At 39.3% G+C, this 17,149-nt stretch overlaps 3 protein-coding genes across 5 annotated transcripts; 1 reads left to right on the forward strand and 2 right to left on the reverse strand.

The window, feature by feature from the left end:
* The first annotated feature begins 4,734 nt into the window (after positions 1–4,734).
* On the forward strand, positions 4,735–8,371 carry LOC121772258 (cysteine-rich receptor-like protein kinase 2). The gene is made up of 8 exons (XM_042169280.1): positions 4,735–4,983; positions 5,697–6,455; positions 6,543–6,656; positions 6,773–6,906; positions 6,992–7,202; positions 7,295–7,529; positions 7,616–7,766; positions 7,851–8,371. Exons 2-8 carry the CDS (start codon positions 5,711–5,713, stop codon positions 8,187–8,189), a joined length of 1,929 nt encoding a protein of 642 aa, XP_042025214.1. The 5' UTR covers positions 4,735–4,983; positions 5,697–5,710; the 3' UTR covers positions 8,190–8,371.
* Positions 8,372–8,512: 141 nt separating this feature from the next.
* Positions 8,513–10,804, reverse strand: LOC121772259 (2-phytyl-1,4-beta-naphthoquinone methyltransferase, chloroplastic-like). The gene is made up of 7 exons (XM_042169281.1): positions 10,667–10,804; positions 10,495–10,559; positions 10,109–10,199; positions 9,558–9,646; positions 9,283–9,473; positions 8,872–8,997; positions 8,513–8,670 (listed from the first exon to the last, which is right to left on the reverse strand). The coding sequence occupies exons 1-7, from the start codon at positions 10,802–10,804 to the stop codon at positions 8,570–8,572; spliced, it is 801 nt and encodes a 266-aa protein (XP_042025215.1). The 3' UTR covers positions 8,513–8,569.
* A 412-nt stretch (positions 10,805–11,216) lies between these two features.
* LOC121771990 (homeobox protein knotted-1-like 6) lies at positions 11,217–16,639 on the reverse strand. Of its 3 annotated transcripts, XM_042168898.1 has the most exons (6): positions 16,386–16,636; positions 16,032–16,312; positions 15,674–15,793; positions 15,354–15,465; positions 11,964–12,196; positions 11,217–11,538 (listed from the first exon to the last, which is right to left on the reverse strand). In XM_042168898.1, exons 2-6 carry the CDS (start codon positions 16,281–16,283, stop codon positions 11,377–11,379), a joined length of 879 nt encoding a protein of 292 aa, XP_042024832.1. In that variant the 5' UTR covers positions 16,284–16,312; positions 16,386–16,636; the 3' UTR covers positions 11,217–11,376. The 3 variants fall into 3 exon arrangements, with proteins under 3 accessions (XP_042024832.1, XP_042024831.1, XP_042024833.1); XM_042168897.1 differs by having other exon boundaries at positions 16,032–16,635; XM_042168899.1 differs by having other exon boundaries at positions 11,415–11,552; positions 16,032–16,639.
* Between the last annotated feature and the right edge of the window lie 510 nt (positions 16,640–17,149).

Raw genomic sequence — 17,149 nt, forward strand, 5'->3', positions numbered from 1 at the left:
GAAGCTCCATCTACGAATCCAATCCAACAGTCCGGCGGCTCTACTTCGGGTTTCTGGGGCTGTGTTAGTTCATCATTGGTAGGATTTTTCTGTTCGGCAATAATAGGGATTGCTTGATCGAACTTTGCCTCTACAAGAAAATCTGCCAAGGCTTGTCCCTTGATGGCTTTCCGAGGTAGATATTCTATTGAATGTTCTCCCAACTCTATGGCCCACTTGGCAATTCTGCCTGATGCTTCTGGCTTAGTCAAAACTTGCCGAAGTGGAAGATCGGTTAAGACGCATACTTTGTGAGCATAGAAATATGGCCGCAGTCTCCTTGCTGCATTTACTAATGCCAGAGCAATTTTTTCCAGAGGTTGATACCTTGTTTCGGGACCTCTTAATGCTCGGCTTGTAAAGTAGATAGGACGCTGCTTTAGGCCTTCTTCTCGCACAAGCACCGCGCTAATAGTTTGATCTGATGCTGCTAAATATAAGAATATCACTTCGGCATCTGTTGGAGCAAAGAGAGTAGGAAGTTCGGTTAAATAACTTTTGAGTTCGTCAAAAGCCTTTTTCTGTTCGGCTCCCCACTCAAACTTTGGTGCCTTCTTCAAAACATTGAAGAACGGCATTTGCTTTTCGGCTGCTTGGGAAAGGAATCTATTCAGTGCGGCTAGACATCCAGTTAGCCTTTGCACATCATGTATGGACTTCGGCATTGCCATGTTCTGAACAACTTGAACCTTTAGGGGATTTGCCTTGAGTCCTTCCTTTGAAACCCAACAACCCAGAAATTTTCCCGAATCTACCAAAAAGGTACATTTTTGGGGATTGAGTTTGAGGTTGGCTTTTTTGAGCACGTCGAGAGTGGATTTGAGATTGTTTTCGTACTCCGAAGTGCTTCTGCTTTTAACAACTATGTCGTCAACATATACTTCAACCTCTTTTCCGATCAGGTGCCGAAATAGCTTATCTACCATCCTTTGATATGTGGCTCCGGCATTCTTTAAACCAAATGGCATCTTTTTATAAGCAAAAATACCGAAGTCAGTAATGAAAGCCGTTTTTGAAGCATCATTCTCATCCATTAAAACTTGGTGGTATCCTTTATACAAATCAAGAAAACAGAAAATTTCGAAGCCTATCAGAGCTTCTACTTTTTTATCTATGTTGGGAAGGGGGTAGCAATCTTTAGGACAGTGCTTATTTAGATCCGTAAAATCTATGCACATCCGCCATCCTCCTTCTTTTTTCTTGATCATCACAGGATTGGCCACCCAAGAAGGATATTTTACTTCAAATAATACATCCGCTTTCAGTAATTGGCGGACTTCGTCATGGATGACTTGATTTCTTTCTGCCGCAAAGAGTCTTTGCTTCTGTTTTATAGGCCGGACTGAAGGATCAATATTTAACCGATGTGTAATTACCTCGGGAAACACTCCAGTCATGTCCAACGGAGACCACGCAAAGACATCTTTGTACTCTTTGAGGAGCTGGATGGTCTTTTCCCGGAGTAGAGGTGTTCCCGCGAAACCGATCTTGACCGTTCTGGATGGATCATCTTCGTATAACTGAACTTTCATCGAGTTCGGCTCCGGTGTGACTTCGTTCATTTCGCCTGCCTCTGACTCCGGCTGCTGTGATTGCTATGCTTGATGGTGCCGATCTGATTGTTCGGCACTTTTAAGCGCAATCTGCAAACATTCTTTTGCTCTCTTTTGATCACCTCGGATGACTGCTATCCCTCCTTTAGTGGGGATCTTGATTGTGAGGTGATAAGTAGAGCAAATGGCCCGAACTGTGTTGAGCCAGTCTCTTCCCAGTATAATGTTATACGGGGATCGAGCTCTTACCACAAAAAACTCGATCATCGTACTGGAGCTAGTAGGCGCTCTTCCTACCGTAATCGGAAGGCTGATAATACCTTCAGGGCGGGTGTCCTCCTGGGCGAAACTTTTCAGAGGAATTGGGGCCGGACTGAGCCGAGCTGGATCCACTTCCAGTTTATCAAAACATTCTTTAAAAAGAATGCTAACCGACGCTCCTGTATCCACAAACACTCTGTGGATCAGTTTGTTTGCCACTCCAGCTTGAATGACAATAGCGTCTTGGTGAGGAGAAATGGCCGGGACGGGATCTGCATCTGAAAATGTAATTACTTCCTCCTTCTTCAGCCTTTTATGTGTTGGCTCCTCTCGATTGAAGCCTCTGCGCTCTGATTTTAGAGACGATTTAGTCTTCCCGGCTGGGAGAGCGTCAATAGTCTGGATCACTCCATCATATTGCGGCTCGTCATCGTCTTCGGGATCCTGTTGCCTTTTAGGATCCTGAGGAGCGCAGTTCGCACTTCTCTGTTTCTTATTCTTTTTCGGCGGCTTGCTTTGGTATTTTTTTAACGTCCCTGCTTTCACAAGAACATCAATATCTGCTGCCAAATTTCGGCACTCCTCGGTATCGTGACCGTGGTCTTGATGGAAGGAGCAATATTTATCCTGACTTCGGCGCGTGGCCGATTTCGTCATCGGCTTTGGTTTTTCGAACATATCAGAATGCAGTTCCAAAATTTCCGCTCTCGACTTGTTCAATGGTACGAACTGAGCGGGTGGTTTCTCAGGATTGAGACGTGGTCCCAATCTGTCTTGTACCGGTGCCCTTTGAATTCTTTCAAAAGGAGTTCGGCGAGGATGTCCCTGATCGCTATGATCGGGCTTCCTCTTGTCTCCTCTGGAAGAGCTGTCTAAAGACCGTTTTCGACGGTCTGCCTCATCAGCCCGAGAAAACTGGTCCGCAATGTCCCACATCTCTTGAGCTGTTTGCGGACTGCATTCAACGAGCTTTCTGTAAAGAGCTCCTGGCAGAATTCCATTTTGGAATGCCGAAATGACAAGTAGATCATTGAGATCATCTACTTGTAGGCATTCCTTGTGGAATCTTGTCATGAAGTCGCTAATCTTTTCATCGCGACCTTGACGTATAGAAAGCAGCTGAGCCGAAGTGATTCGGGTTTCAGCTTTCTGGAAGAACCTCCTATGAAAAGCATCCATTAGATCTCTGTAAGATCTAATGCTGCCTTGAGGGAGACTATCAAACCACCTTCTTGCGTTCCCAATGAGCAGCTCGGGAAACAGCTTACACATATGAACCTCATTGAGACCTTGGTTCGCCATATTATACTGATAGCGTCCCAGGAAATCATGAGGATCCACTAACCCGTCGTAAGTCACTGACGGAGTTCGGTAATTCTGTGGCAACGGAGTTCTGGTGATATCATCCGAAAATGGAGTCTTCAGCGCTCCATACATAGCGAATCCGACATCTCTACGGTATGGTGGAGATGGAGTTCTCCTGTGATTTCGGTAACAAGGAGGAGAAGGAACATATCGGTGGTGAGGATTCTTTCTCCTGGAAGATACGACACTACTGCGGTAGTGACTTTCATGTCTGGAGGGGGAGGGAGAATCCGCCGTTTTCTTCTCCGGCTTCTGGCTCTTTTGCAGGAATGTTAAGAACTCATCCTGCTTCTCAGCCAAGAACAACTTGACAGCCTCATTCAACTCGAGCTGCTGGGGAGGCTCGATGCGATGACTTTTTGAGTGGTTTGTTCTTTCACCGTGAGAACTGGAGGCAGATTTCTCCCGAGGCTGTTTTCCAGACCTACGGGCTGGACTAGCTTCCTCACGTTCATCACGGACGGAAGTATGGGTATTATGTGATCTGGTACGCATTTTTTGGTGGAAGAGGATCAAAAACTCGCTTTTATCACAGTTTTGGTTCTCTGTTTCCCACAGACGGCGCCAGTGATGATTTAGCGAATTTTTGATGGGAATAAATGCAAGTAATAAATGAAGATCACAACACTGAGAATTACGTGGTTCGATTTACTGAGGTAAATCTACGTCCACGGGAAGAAAAAAGGGCAAATTTGTATTGCTTGATCTCGCTTACAGATTACAATGCTGATTTGCTATATGAGATTCAGGATCTAGAGAACTTAACCTTGGTCTATCTGATCTAAGTTCTATTTATACATTCGAACTAAGATCGTGGTTTGCAGCCCTGGTAGGGGGGTTGATAACTGCTTAATACCACTAAATAGATCGTGGGTGCAATGGAGGTCGTGGAGATCCTGCATGGGTCCACTATCTCCTTGTTCGGTCGAATACTGAGACCGAACTGCTGAACTTTGCCGATCAGCTTTTGCCGATCTGAGAGTTGAGCTCGATTGGTCGGCTTTTACCGAGCTATAGGCTGTGACCGAACTCTTTGGTTGTGCCGAACTGATACTCTTTCTTGGGTTTTGGGCTGATGGGCCGTCACTGCTATTGGGCTCGCAATTATTGTTTAGTTGTTTAGTTCGTATCCCATCAATTTACTTTAAAAGAAGAACTATTTTTGTTTTAGTCCGTCCTTTAAAATTATACTACTACATTTTCTTGTTTAATAAGTAGTATGTGATAATTTTTCTTTTCTATGAAGTTAGACTCATTATTTATTAATAATTTTTTTAAATATATTTTTTCTATATTTTTTACTTTATTATCTATGGAAGTTCAAATTTTGTAGATATATTTTCTTTCTATATTTTTTACTTTATTAGTTATGGAAGTTCAAATTTTGTAGATATATTTTGTTTCTATATTTGTAACGGAAATTTATATTTTTAAGGAAGGAGAGAGTAAGAGAATTAAAATAGATGAGAAAAAAGCCGTATAAAACGACCCCACTCACTCAACGCGACAAAAGGAGGCGCCGAAATTGAAGAAGCTTCTAAGCATGCTTTTCTTTGTCAATCTTCAAAACTTTGAAATCCTAACTTCACCTACCATTTTTTCCTTCTCTTCTTCTCTCACTCACTAGAATTGTTTGTTGATAATATTCAAGCACAAATCAGTTGTTATCTCTCTCTCTCTCTCTCCCTATCTCCACTCCATCTCCATATCTCTCTCTCTTTCTCTGCAGAAAAAGGCAAATTTCCCAGAATCGATACTAAAAGGAGTAAGAAATCTCCAGTTCTAATCTCTTTTTCATGGTTATCTGCTATGAGTTTCTATAAATGTTTATAGATATGTATATAATGTTCTTTTCTGTAGGATCACAGATTTTTCTATTTCTCAAATATTTTTGATAACGCAAACTTAATTTGCTGCAAAAATTCTTCATAAGTCGATGATGATCCAGGATTTTGGATCGTGATACAACTATCTTTGAGTGCCTAAAAATATATTTATATCTGTAATTAACAACTATTATCTGGAAAGTTGAAAGTTGGTATTTGTGAAAATTGACAACTTTGCTTCTTTGCATATAATTTATTAGTGTATGTGCGAGAAGAGAGAAATATGTGGGGTTGTATCTATCATTTAAAAATTAATGCGGCTTGCCTACATTATTACTCATGAATCATCACAAACTTTGTTTTCTAGCTCAGATTTCCTATTCCATCAGTTTTCAACAAGTCCCACAATTTATAAATATTTTTATTTCACAAAAAATTACTCCGTTTACTTTGAGTTTTGCTGATAAGCGTGTGACTGGTCAATTCACTTTAGGTGGAATTTGAAGATAAACCGCCTCAAATTGCTCTAATTATCTCATTTATTTTCAGAGACTTTTTTTGACTTTTACGATTTTTCGAACCTTTCCATCTGCTGTTTTGGATCATGTTTCCACTGTTGTTGAAATAAAACACCGTCTCTCTCTCTCTCTAGGGGAAAAAGAAACCATGATGAAGACAAGGTTGATGATCAAATTAATGGTGATCATGCTATTGCCAGCTGCATTATACGCAGAGCCAAGATCTCAGAAAATAAAGCAAATCTGTGGAACCCAACATGAGCACAACACCACTCTCTTTGTGCCAAATTTTGTGGCCGTTATGGAGAACATAAGCACACAAATCCGGCTTTCAGGCTTCGGCGTGGCGGAGGTGGGCTCTGGGCCCGACAAGAACTACGGCCTGGCCCAATGCTACGGCGACCTTTCTCCCGTCGACTGCGTGCTGTGCTATGCCGAAGCCCGGACAGTCCTGCCGCAGTGCTATCCCGTCAACGGAGGGAGGATCTACCTCGACGGCTGCTTCATGCGGGCCGAGAACTACAGCTTCTTTGGGGAGCACACCGGCCCGACTGATCAGCCTGTGTGCGGGAACATAACCCGGACCCAACCAGCCTTCCATGAATCGGTCAGACAGGCGTTGTCACACGCAGTTTCAGCTGCACCGAGCAACAACGGTTATGCCCGAGCCCAGGTGGCCGTGGCCCAGACGAGAAACCTGTCGGCCTATGTCTTGGCTGACTGCTGGAGAACGATCAGCCCTAGCGCTTGCCGAGAGTGCCTGGTGAATGCTTCTGCAGCCATATCGGGCTGCCTGCCTGCTTCCGAGGGCCGGGCCCTCAACACAGGGTGTTTCATGAGGTATTCAGACATCAACTTCCTCAATCCTGTACCTAGAAATGGAAGCTCAAGAGGTAATTGAACTAGTTACAGTATGTTTTTGTCTTGAGTTTTTGCCTTCTTTAGCCTTTTCTGATATAGGTCTGCTGCTGCTGCTGCAGGCAGAACTATAGGCATTGTGATAGCAGCTATCAGTGCAGCAGCCGTCCTAATAATGGCGGCCGTCATTGGATTTTACATACGGAAGAACAGAACCATCCAAAAGAAGAGAAAAGGTAGAAGCTAACACAATTTGTGAATGTTTTTCCTAGCTTAGACCTTTCCTAAGATGTTATCAGCAATTCGTGAGGCCCGAGCAATCTTAAGAGATGGATTTTTTTTCCTGTTTCAGGCGACGTGGAGAAACTAGTGAAAACCCTCCACGACCAAAGCTTAAACTTCAAACATTCCACACTAGAGAAAGCTACTGATTCTTTCAATGAAGCAAACAAACTCGGACAAGGTGGTTTTGGGACAGTGTATAAGGTCATCACTAGAAAAATCAGTAGAGAAACCAACCTCTTTATCTGCTTTCAAAATTCTGATACAGGGTAACAAAATCTTGATGCAGGGAGTTTTGCCAGATGGGAGAGAGATAGCTGTCAAGAGGCTCTTCTTCAACAACAAACACAGAGCAGCAGATTTCTATAATGAAGTAAACATGATCAGTAGCGTCGAACACAAGAATCTTGTAAGGTTATTGGGGTGCAGCTGCTCAGGACCAGAAAGCCTTCTTGTTTACGAGTTCCTTCCCAACAAGAGCCTCGACCGGTTCATCTTTGGTAATAAAGTACTTGATTTCAGGTTTTAAAACTAGGTTTCTGATCCAACTTTTCAGTGGTGCATGTAGTAATCTTTGTTCAATGGCTCACAGATTCAAGCAACGGTAAAGCACTCAACTGGGAGAAGAGACTCGAGATAATTATAGGAACAGCAGAGGGGTTAGTGTACCTTCATGAAAACACGAAAACAAGAATCATTCACAGAGACATCAAAGCGAGCAACATACTCTTGGATTCCAGGTTGCGCTCTAAAATTGCAGATTTCGGGCTGGCCAGATCCTTCCAAGAAGATAAAAGTCACATCAGCACAGCCATAGCAGGAACACTGTGAGTTTATCAATCATACTACTTAGGTAATAAACCTATGAACACTGAATGATCCCAAGAAAAATTCTTGAATTCACAAATTGCAGAGGATATATGGCCCCGGAATACCTAGCTCACGGCCAGTTGACGGAAAAAGTAGATGTTTACAGCTACGGAGTGCTTCTGCTAGAAATCATCACTGGCAGGCAGAATAACAGAAGCAAAACCACAGAGTATACAGACAGCTTGGTGACAATTGTGAGTTCCAAACATATCTACATATATATATGGAGTATATACTAATTCGATTTTCTTGGGACTAAACTAATTTGTATGGTTCAGGCATGGAACCATTTCCAGCGAAGAACAGTGGAGGAGCTCTTCGACCCCAACCTAATGCTGCATAACTACAGCACCGTCAACATTAAGAACGAGATTCTAAGAGCGGTTCACGTGGGACTCTTGTGCACACAAGAAAGCCCTTTGCTACGGCCAACCATGTCTAAGGCGCTTTTGATGCTAGTGGGCAAGGAGCACCTGCCAGCACCAACCAATCCCCCATTCATGGATGATAAGACAATGGAATTCAATAATATCAGCTTGGACACGTTGCCAATCCTTAATAATGGTGATGCGGCATCAGTTGCCAACCTTTCCCAGAGTCTTTTCCTTCCTAGGTGACCTAGAAGCTGAGTATTTTAAGGGGAAACTTTGTGATGTATTGCTTTGATGAGTTTTAGAGTCGAAATGTTTAGAGAGAGATTTTAGTGTAATATAAATCATCCATGTTACATATACTCGCATATAAATTGACATTTTCACTCAGCAATGTAGAGATACAAACAGATCTTAGTATGGATTAAGCATTAACTTATGCATAGGAACAAAATTTCCAAGGGACTTGTGCTTGTGGGGAGGCTAGTGTATATACCATATTGCAACCTATACCACTGCTCAACTATAAAAGACGGGTTAAAAACCCAATTCAGTAGTCGAAGAAAGCCAGCGCATGAAACTGAACCTGCATTCAGAAGTTCCAGTCTGGTCTCAAGGGTACCTTCCTAACGAGTCGCCACCAAATTCCCCATGAGCCCTGCACCAATCTCGTAGAACTTGGCCTCGGAAAAGCCCACCTCTCTAGCTAGCTGCTCCAACTCCTTTCCTGCATCGAAACACGAGTAAGTTTATGGATTATATATGTTCACCCTCCTAGCAGTGGATAAAGTGATAATGCAATTTGTTTCTCATGGTTGAGTATTGGTACAATTGCTCACCAAAGTAGATTTGTTCCAAACATCATCTTTTCTATTTCAGTTTCCTCAAAGAAAATATTGTATGTAGACATGCGAAATAGGAAATATACCCGTCAGATATTTCTTGATTGAGCTCTTCAAGTACTGGTACTCGTCCGCTAGGGTGTAACCACTTGCAATCGGAACCACTATGTAATCAATCATCCAATCCTGAAAAAAACAAGATATGGAACTGGCTTAGAGGTGTTTAATGAGATCCTGAAAAAACACACACACACACACAACTGTAACTTAGGTTTAAGTGATTGTTTAGGAACATCAGAGCTAGATGTTATGTGCACAAGACATGATTTGCTAGTTTATTGTTGGAGATAAATGTTTAGAGAAATCAGTTCTAATAGTGCTAGTTAGATAGTATGAGAAAGTGAAAAATAAATAGACATTAGACACAAGGCTTATATGATATTACAAAGAAGGTAATTTATAACACTAAAATGAGTTCAGTAAATACACACCTGAACAAAAAGAGTTTAATGAGCTAGTGCTTTTGTTGAAGTCAAGAATAGATACTTTTGAACCAGGTTTCAGAACTTTATACATCTCCTCCATAGCTTTTCTCCTATCTACAATATTTCTCAAGCCATAGCCAATGGTTGCGGCATCAAATGAGGATCTAGGGAACGGTAAATCGGCTGCATCTCCTTCAATCCACCTAAGATGAATCAAGGTTCATGAAGGGACACTTTAGTCACTTTGGCCATCTTCATAGTTTGGCTGCAAGATAGGATATTCTTACTCAATGTTCTTGTAACAGGCCTTTGATTGCGCACTCTGGCGAGTAGCAGCAATTTGTAACTGCTCCTTTGAGAAATCGAGAGCAATCACCTTTCAATGCCAATAGTCAAAGTGAGTTTAAGATACTTATCACTTGCATGAACTATTCATGTGTTCAAAAACGAGACACAAGATGCACCCTAGCACGAGCTATCCAGCTCTGACAGGCCAAAATGCCCATAAATTTTGGGAATCTGTACTTCTAAAACTATTAACAGTTAAGATTGCTGAATATAATGACAAGAAGATTCTGACCAGAGTACATCTTATTACAACATCAAATTTAACCTTTCCATTCCTGTAAAAATCAACCAACTGTAGATTTATTAGTGCCTTAGTTGAGTATATAACAAACCAAGCAAGTGACAATGCTTAGAATCTCAGCTAATCGACAGACAGTCATTGAGCAAAATAAGAAACAACAGCTAAATATGCGTAATAGTTCGGATCTTTAGATGGAAAAAAGCAGTCGGAAAAGTAAAGAATACAAAGAATATGGTGAGGAAAGCAAACCTTGCCACTGATTCCAACTTTTTCAGACAACAGAAAAGCCAAATCCCCACTTCCACAACAAACATCCACCGCAGTATCTCCTTCTCTAACTCTGAAAAATGAACCTTACTATTCATAATCAGCTCAACTCTGACCTCACAACTTAAACATTTTGTACTTAATATTCATTGAAAAAAAAATGTGCAATCTTCACCAACAGAGAACACAGTACACATGAAACAATGAAAAAATTACCTCATAAGTCATACCAAACCAAATTCAAACTTAACATTGTCAGACAGTGTTTCCGTATTACAAATAGGAGGACAAAATTTGATTTCATAATTCATTTCAGTTTAATTTAGCCTAAACTAGTAACTGAGAGAGAGAGGAAGCAGGATATGTACTCATTCCAGGAAACAGCCATCCTTTTCCACACTCTATGCATTCCTAAACTTAACAAATCATTCAACTGCAAAAAAAAGGCTCAAAAGCCAAAATTCAATGTAAAATATCACTATCCCAAGCTAGATTGAGACGTTAAACGAAGATAAAGCTTAGAAAAATGGAGGTGCTCACGTTATCATAGACAGGGGCAATGCGGTTAAAAAGCGCCTGCCGGTCAGCTGTGCACCTGGCCGGTCTGGTAGTGGACCGTGACTCTGGCCTTCGCCGGCTACCGGCTGTGGACGGAAAAGCAAATTGAAGTGCAGCCATTTCATTGGTTTTTAACTTTTTAATAATTTTATATATGACCAGTCGTGGTTGTAGATGGACCGGCCAATAATAGATTAATTACTTAGTTTTTAATTAACTAGCCTAGAGATTTATTATTGCTTTCTCAATATTATTCATAATTACTAGTACCTTTTTCCATGTAAGATTGAATAACTTATGATTGAAAATGGGAAAATTAATAGAGTACTACTATAAAAAAAAAAGAATAATCGAAATATTAAAAAGTAGAGATGGTTAATATAGTTTTGTAAGAAAAAAAAATTACATATACACAATTTTACATATAATTTCAATATACTGATTAAAGAATTTTCAAAACTTGAATTGATTTTAATACCTAAATTCATATGATATGGAGTAATATTTATTACGAACAAGGAAAAATCAAGAATGAACCAACCCCAGCAGGGACGAGCATTTTTTTTTTAATTATTATATTCGGTACTTAAATATTAGAGCAAGTCACATAAATTTCTTCTAAGAATATACAGAGTGATCGCATCGCATTTGTCTAGAGACAAAAACACATAAGAAGGAGTAGTTTTATAAAGTCATTCTCCATTCATAAATAAATGTCCAGAGAGATTTTCCATCATAGCCAAATGCATGTTCTCCGAAGGCTTCCAGTGCCTCTTCCTTTGGTTTATGAACCAGTTGTTTATCTGCTTCTGGTCCAGCCCTGTCATCTCCGCCAGCGAGACCTTGTCTACTTCCTGCACGCCATCATCTAAAGATATTTCATGATATATCAAGAGAGATAGAGGAGATTGACCATTATGTCGTGATCATGACATTGTCCAAATGTATCACAATTATTAATTATGCAAATCTAGGTTGGATGTAACATACAGGGATAAATTTTCCAGAAAATCATGTTGATTGTCTAAGATTCCGTGACTGATCAACAGCTTAGCGCACATTTGGAATTTATGTCGGATTACATTTCATGCAAGCCATGTTTTGTATCAAGAAACATAGAGGAAATGGTTAAGAAGATCATAATTTGGACTGTGCAAATGTATGGTGAATGTAAATCAGGAAGCTATGTAGGATTGATTTTTCACAAAAATCATGTTTCATGTCAAGTGATAAAGCAATAGAAAACAAAAATATAAGCGACTTGGGTCGAGATACTCACTGTAGGATAAGGCCATTTATAATGAACGTTCCACCATTCAAGCAATTTCTGCCTAGCCTCCTTCGGCAGCTTGCCTTTCTTCTTCTTCTTCGAGAATTCTAGCTTTAGGTTATTGATATGGTCACCATACAGGCGCAAGAGTCTGTCTTTCAGTTCTCGATCCTCAGTTTTCGTCTGAGACTCACTAGCCTCTCCTCCACTTAGCTCCTCGTCAGATGATAAAACACCATCATCTTATGCACAAAAGTAAGAAGAAAATCACATTATTTTATTGCAAGAATGAAATACACTCAAGTTTGTTCTCTAAACCGGCCATAATGTGTAAATCTAAATAAACACGAATTGAAAATTGTAAGAGTTCACTGCATAAGAGAAACAAATATTTAGTTTTGTTTATATTCATGTTTCAAATTCTATGATATTTCTTTCTCTTTTCACCTTTTGCCAAATAAGTATATGTGGTACTACTTGGTAGTGTGTCTGCCTACACTCTCAAGTCTCAAAGTAGATAAATTAAACAAAATATACAAGTAACATTTGAAAGAGAAATTTATAGCCCAAAATAAAATCAGCCTGATTGGCTGAACTAAAATAAGCTTAAGCTCAAGCCCAAGCCCAAGCCCAAGCCCAAGCCCAAGCCCAGAACTAGATTGGTCCTACTAAAATAAATATATGCACGAGCTATATTTGATAATTAATTTCTGACTTATCCTAATAAGAATTTAATAAAATTCTAGAATGTATATGAAAAAAAAAATCGGTTGCCCCAAAAACTTAATTTCACTACATAAAGCCTAAATACGATATGAATAGACGGGCCCCACTCATGACGGTCCCAGCACTTTATCAAACAGCAGTCAACGGCTATTCATGTCTCTATCTCTACCCACAAAAATTAAGATCCAAAAAAAAAATCACAGTGGTTAACGAAATTCATCCACTCAATTTCCACACTAATCAACACAATCACATAGCAAAAATCACAAATTCCTATTGCCAAAAAAATAACAAACGAGTAGTCCATATGAGTTTGTATTAAAATAAAAAACAAGAGCGGGCCCACAAATTATATACACATAGCAAAAAGATAGGGCCCATATTTCGAAAACAAGCATTTAAAGGCAAGAGAAGGTGGGATGATAGCAGATGTGTGCGTGCATGTGTGGGTGAAAAAAGTGGGCCGGGCTTCAGCGTAAACCCCGGGCGCCCCATGTGAAAATTAGACCACCCGCTCTATCCGGGTTTTCGCCTACTGCCCCACTTTCTCTCACTATTTTTGTTCAATGAATGAAAAAATGTATGGTGGGGGAAAAAGGTAGGGAGAGAAATAAAATCTCACAACAGCAATACACTACTGCAAACTATATCAACATATAAAACTATGCACTACAATAAATACGATATTTATCAAGCCCCACATACTTAATAATGCAACTTTATGCGGAGGATTTGACATGGAAAGCATAAATACTTTATGCAAATTCTCAGACTACATACACAAGCAAGATGCACAAAACGTTTTTTACAAATTACGCGTAGTCGAGCATGTAGGAGAAAGCATCGATCTTAGGAGATCGCCACGCGGAGTTACAAGTGGAGATAATAAGCATATGTGGAAACAGTGTTTTAGTGTGCCAAAAAGGTTATTAAGATCATGTGTTAAAGCATTTAAGAGTGTAATTAAGAAAACAAAGACCACTGGACTCTAACCGAAAATGGAAATGGAACATATCTGAAAAGTTAGATTGTACTTTCAATCAGAATAATATGCTCCATATATATATATATATATATATATATAGCTAATGGCAGCTGTCAACACTTCTAATCTTTTCCTAATCTAGATCTTTATCTCCTAATCTCACCCACTATTATAATAAGTTCATCAGCAGCAGTGCCAGTTCTAAACTCTGCAGCTGTCACAAGCATGTATACTAAGTAGATGGAAAGGCATAAATCATGGCAACTTTTCGTGGTCGAACATGTAGGCTTAAACCAAGTATTAAAGCATGCAACTGGGATCAAATCAGATCCTAATTGTACTTATCACAATAAACTACTGTTGTGCTAATTATTATAATCAAGAACACATAAATCCAGTGTGTAGCAGAATCTGAATGGGATAGCACGACATTATTCAAATATTTAAGCCACATTAGCATGTGAGTGACTAGTTCTACTAAGATTCATACACTTCATAGCACCATACGAAGAGGAAAAACAATATTGTCACATTCATAAAAGTTTATTTTAGCTTTAAGAATATGTGTGTTCATCTAAGTACAATTCTCTTTATTTTAATAAAACAATTCAGGTGTAGACATGGCTTTAACTGCACACCAGTTAGCAATTAGACAATTACCAATGTTTTCTCAGCTTTCATGAAGGCTGAGCCAAAACTTGAAAGTTGGAACTTGAAACACATTTTAATAATCACAGGCAGCAGCATACCAGATTTCAAAGAATATAGTAATAAGCATAACTCAGTTTCCAGACGATTTATTCAATATCCTTGAAATTAAAAAACCTATGAAACATTTCACTAAAATCATAGTAGTAACAAAAAACTGAGAACTGTCTCCTCAAGTTACTTACTTGTATATCTCACAGTTCGGACCAAGTCGCTCTATACCATTGTTAAGGTTTAACATTCGGGACCAAAGAACATCAAATTAACATGACGAAAACAAGGCACATTGTCAGCCAAATGTTTTTAGACTTTGCCTAATGAGATAAGTTTTGAAACCCATTTGAGTAAATATTTATACCTGTAAAATTTCATTGATACAAGTATATAAAAATGTAAAAAGCACTATTGGGCAAAAAAAGAGAGCAGTGCAAGGCATGTCATCTGGGCTATTGATACGTCAAAATCAGAATCTATAGCAATGAATGGTTTATTTTCAAGCTTTAATTTTCCTCTGACACAAAACAACCAAAGATCAATGTATAAAAGGGAAACGTTTAATGAGCAAGACCCAGGACGACCAGAATGAATGTATAAACACCAATCTTAGAAGAAGAAAAAACATATGAAAAGTGAAAACTGAACTCAAACTGATACGAGAAAACAAAGGTAAAGTGGTGGCAACAGTGTTGCTAGATTTTAATGTGGTTTGGTTCACTATTTCGTACAGAAATTGGACTGCACACAAAATAAAATAAATTAAACACATGCTACTCACATTACAATAAAAAACAGTCATGAACAAACATACAAAATTGAACACGTATACATACATAGCTCACTTCAATTTTTTAGGGTTTCTTTTTGGTGTTTGTTGATTCTGTGTTCAACCATTTTGCATTAAATTAAGTGAGATATTTTCACTCAGTATGAATGCATGAAACGATCTGTAAACTTAAGCAAGCAAGAGAGAGAGAGAGAACCATTGCATAGATTGCCTAATTGAGTCTCGATTTTGTTGAGGAAGGAGGTGGCCTCATCAAAAGGCCTTGATAAATCCCTTTTATACTTCACCAATACGTCACAATATGTTTCCTGAATATGACAAAAAAAATTAAAGAGGGAGAAATCAACAGCTATTTAATTTTTTAAGTAGATGGATTAATTAGCAATGAGGAAAAGGATGAAAATGTCAAAACTTGAAGATGCTAGCATAAAATAACTGTTTTTGCAGATAGACTTGCTGGTTAGTGCGTGTGTGTGTGTTTTACGGTTATAGAGAGAGGGATGAGAGAGAGAGAACCATGAACTCGTCGAGCTCAGGATCAACTTCAAAACACATAGAGACGGCGTCGTGTTTGCACGCGTCTCTTTCGGGCCGGATTTCGTCAAGTAAACACGCTATCTCTGGCGGAGCTCCGACCTGCAAAAATCAATAGAAGAAAAACAATCGCAGCTCACATACAGATCATCATCAACGTTTAGAGAGAGAGAGAGAAGCAACCAATTAATTAGGTCACACTTGAAAAAAGTGAGCGAAGTAAAAAAACCTAATCAAGCCAGAACCACAATTCCCCCCCCCCCCCCCCAAAAAAAAAAAATTTGGGGAGGAAATTAGCGACGAGATCAAAATCGCGATCATCAGTTGCATATTGTCTCACCTTTTGGCAATCGATGAAAGCATCGAGCAGTTTCGGATAGGAAGGATGAGAAGCAATTTTAGCTTTGATCACGGTGGAAGCGTGCTCCTGATCGTGATCGCCGCCGCGGATGTTAATGGAGGCTGATTCCGACACCGCCGAGCACTGGAATCCCAATTCCTCCGATTCAAACCCCGGAATCCGCTGATGGTGCTGATCGCCGCAGGGAACAAAAGTTTCGTAGTGATAGCCGCCGTATTCCGTCGCCATCATCAGATTCTCCGGCGATATTAGCGCCTTGTCTGCATAGAAATCACCAGCTGAGTGAATTCCATACATTTCGTCCATCGCGGAAAAAGCAGCTCCAAATACAACCTTCACACACGTTCGATTTATATATATTGATGAGAGTTTCTAGAGAGAGAGAGAAAGATGAGTTGCGAGAGAGCTAAGATCGACGGTTTTTGGAGAAGCAGCGAAAAATTGAGATGGCGAAGGAGAGTAAGAGTGGAGAACAAAGGCCCATTCTTTCCATTATTAGTTTCTCAAGAATTCTTTGTTTTTATACTTATTTATTAAATTAATAATGGAATTCATCTTTTCCAGAAGAGATATAGAGAAAATTAATTACTTTTTGTAAATTAATGTGGCTTAGACTATTGGACGACAGAATTGATTTAATAACAATATTTAAATACTTATGTGTAGTGGGCCATGCGTCATTAATTTGGTAAAATTGATCAAATGAGAAGTAGTGGAAGTCTTGAACCGTAGAACAGAGTATGATCGTTGGAATTTAATTATGTGGTTATAATTTCTGAAATAAAAGGAAAAGTGTCTAAAATCAAACTTTTGATCTCCTAAATAAGTCCTATCTAATTGAAATTTTATGTAATCAACTGATATGTATAGTTTTTTAAGGCAAGCTTGATGCGACTGCTTGACGTTTCGAAATTAAAGTTTTTTATTATTTAATTGGGGATTTAATTATAATTTACAATAGTGATAATTAATCTATTGAAATTAATGATTTTTCTGTTTTGGGTAAAATTGGTGAGACATTGATATTACATTAGGACACACTCTTTATTCAATAAAATGAAATGAGGCAAAAGAAAAGAAAAAAAAACACTGTGATA

This window comes from Salvia splendens, chromosome 16 (assembly GCF_004379255.2).
Source record: "Salvia splendens isolate huo1 chromosome 16, SspV2, whole genome shotgun sequence".
Classification (NCBI taxonomy): Eukaryota; Viridiplantae; Streptophyta; class Magnoliopsida; order Lamiales; family Lamiaceae; genus Salvia; species Salvia splendens.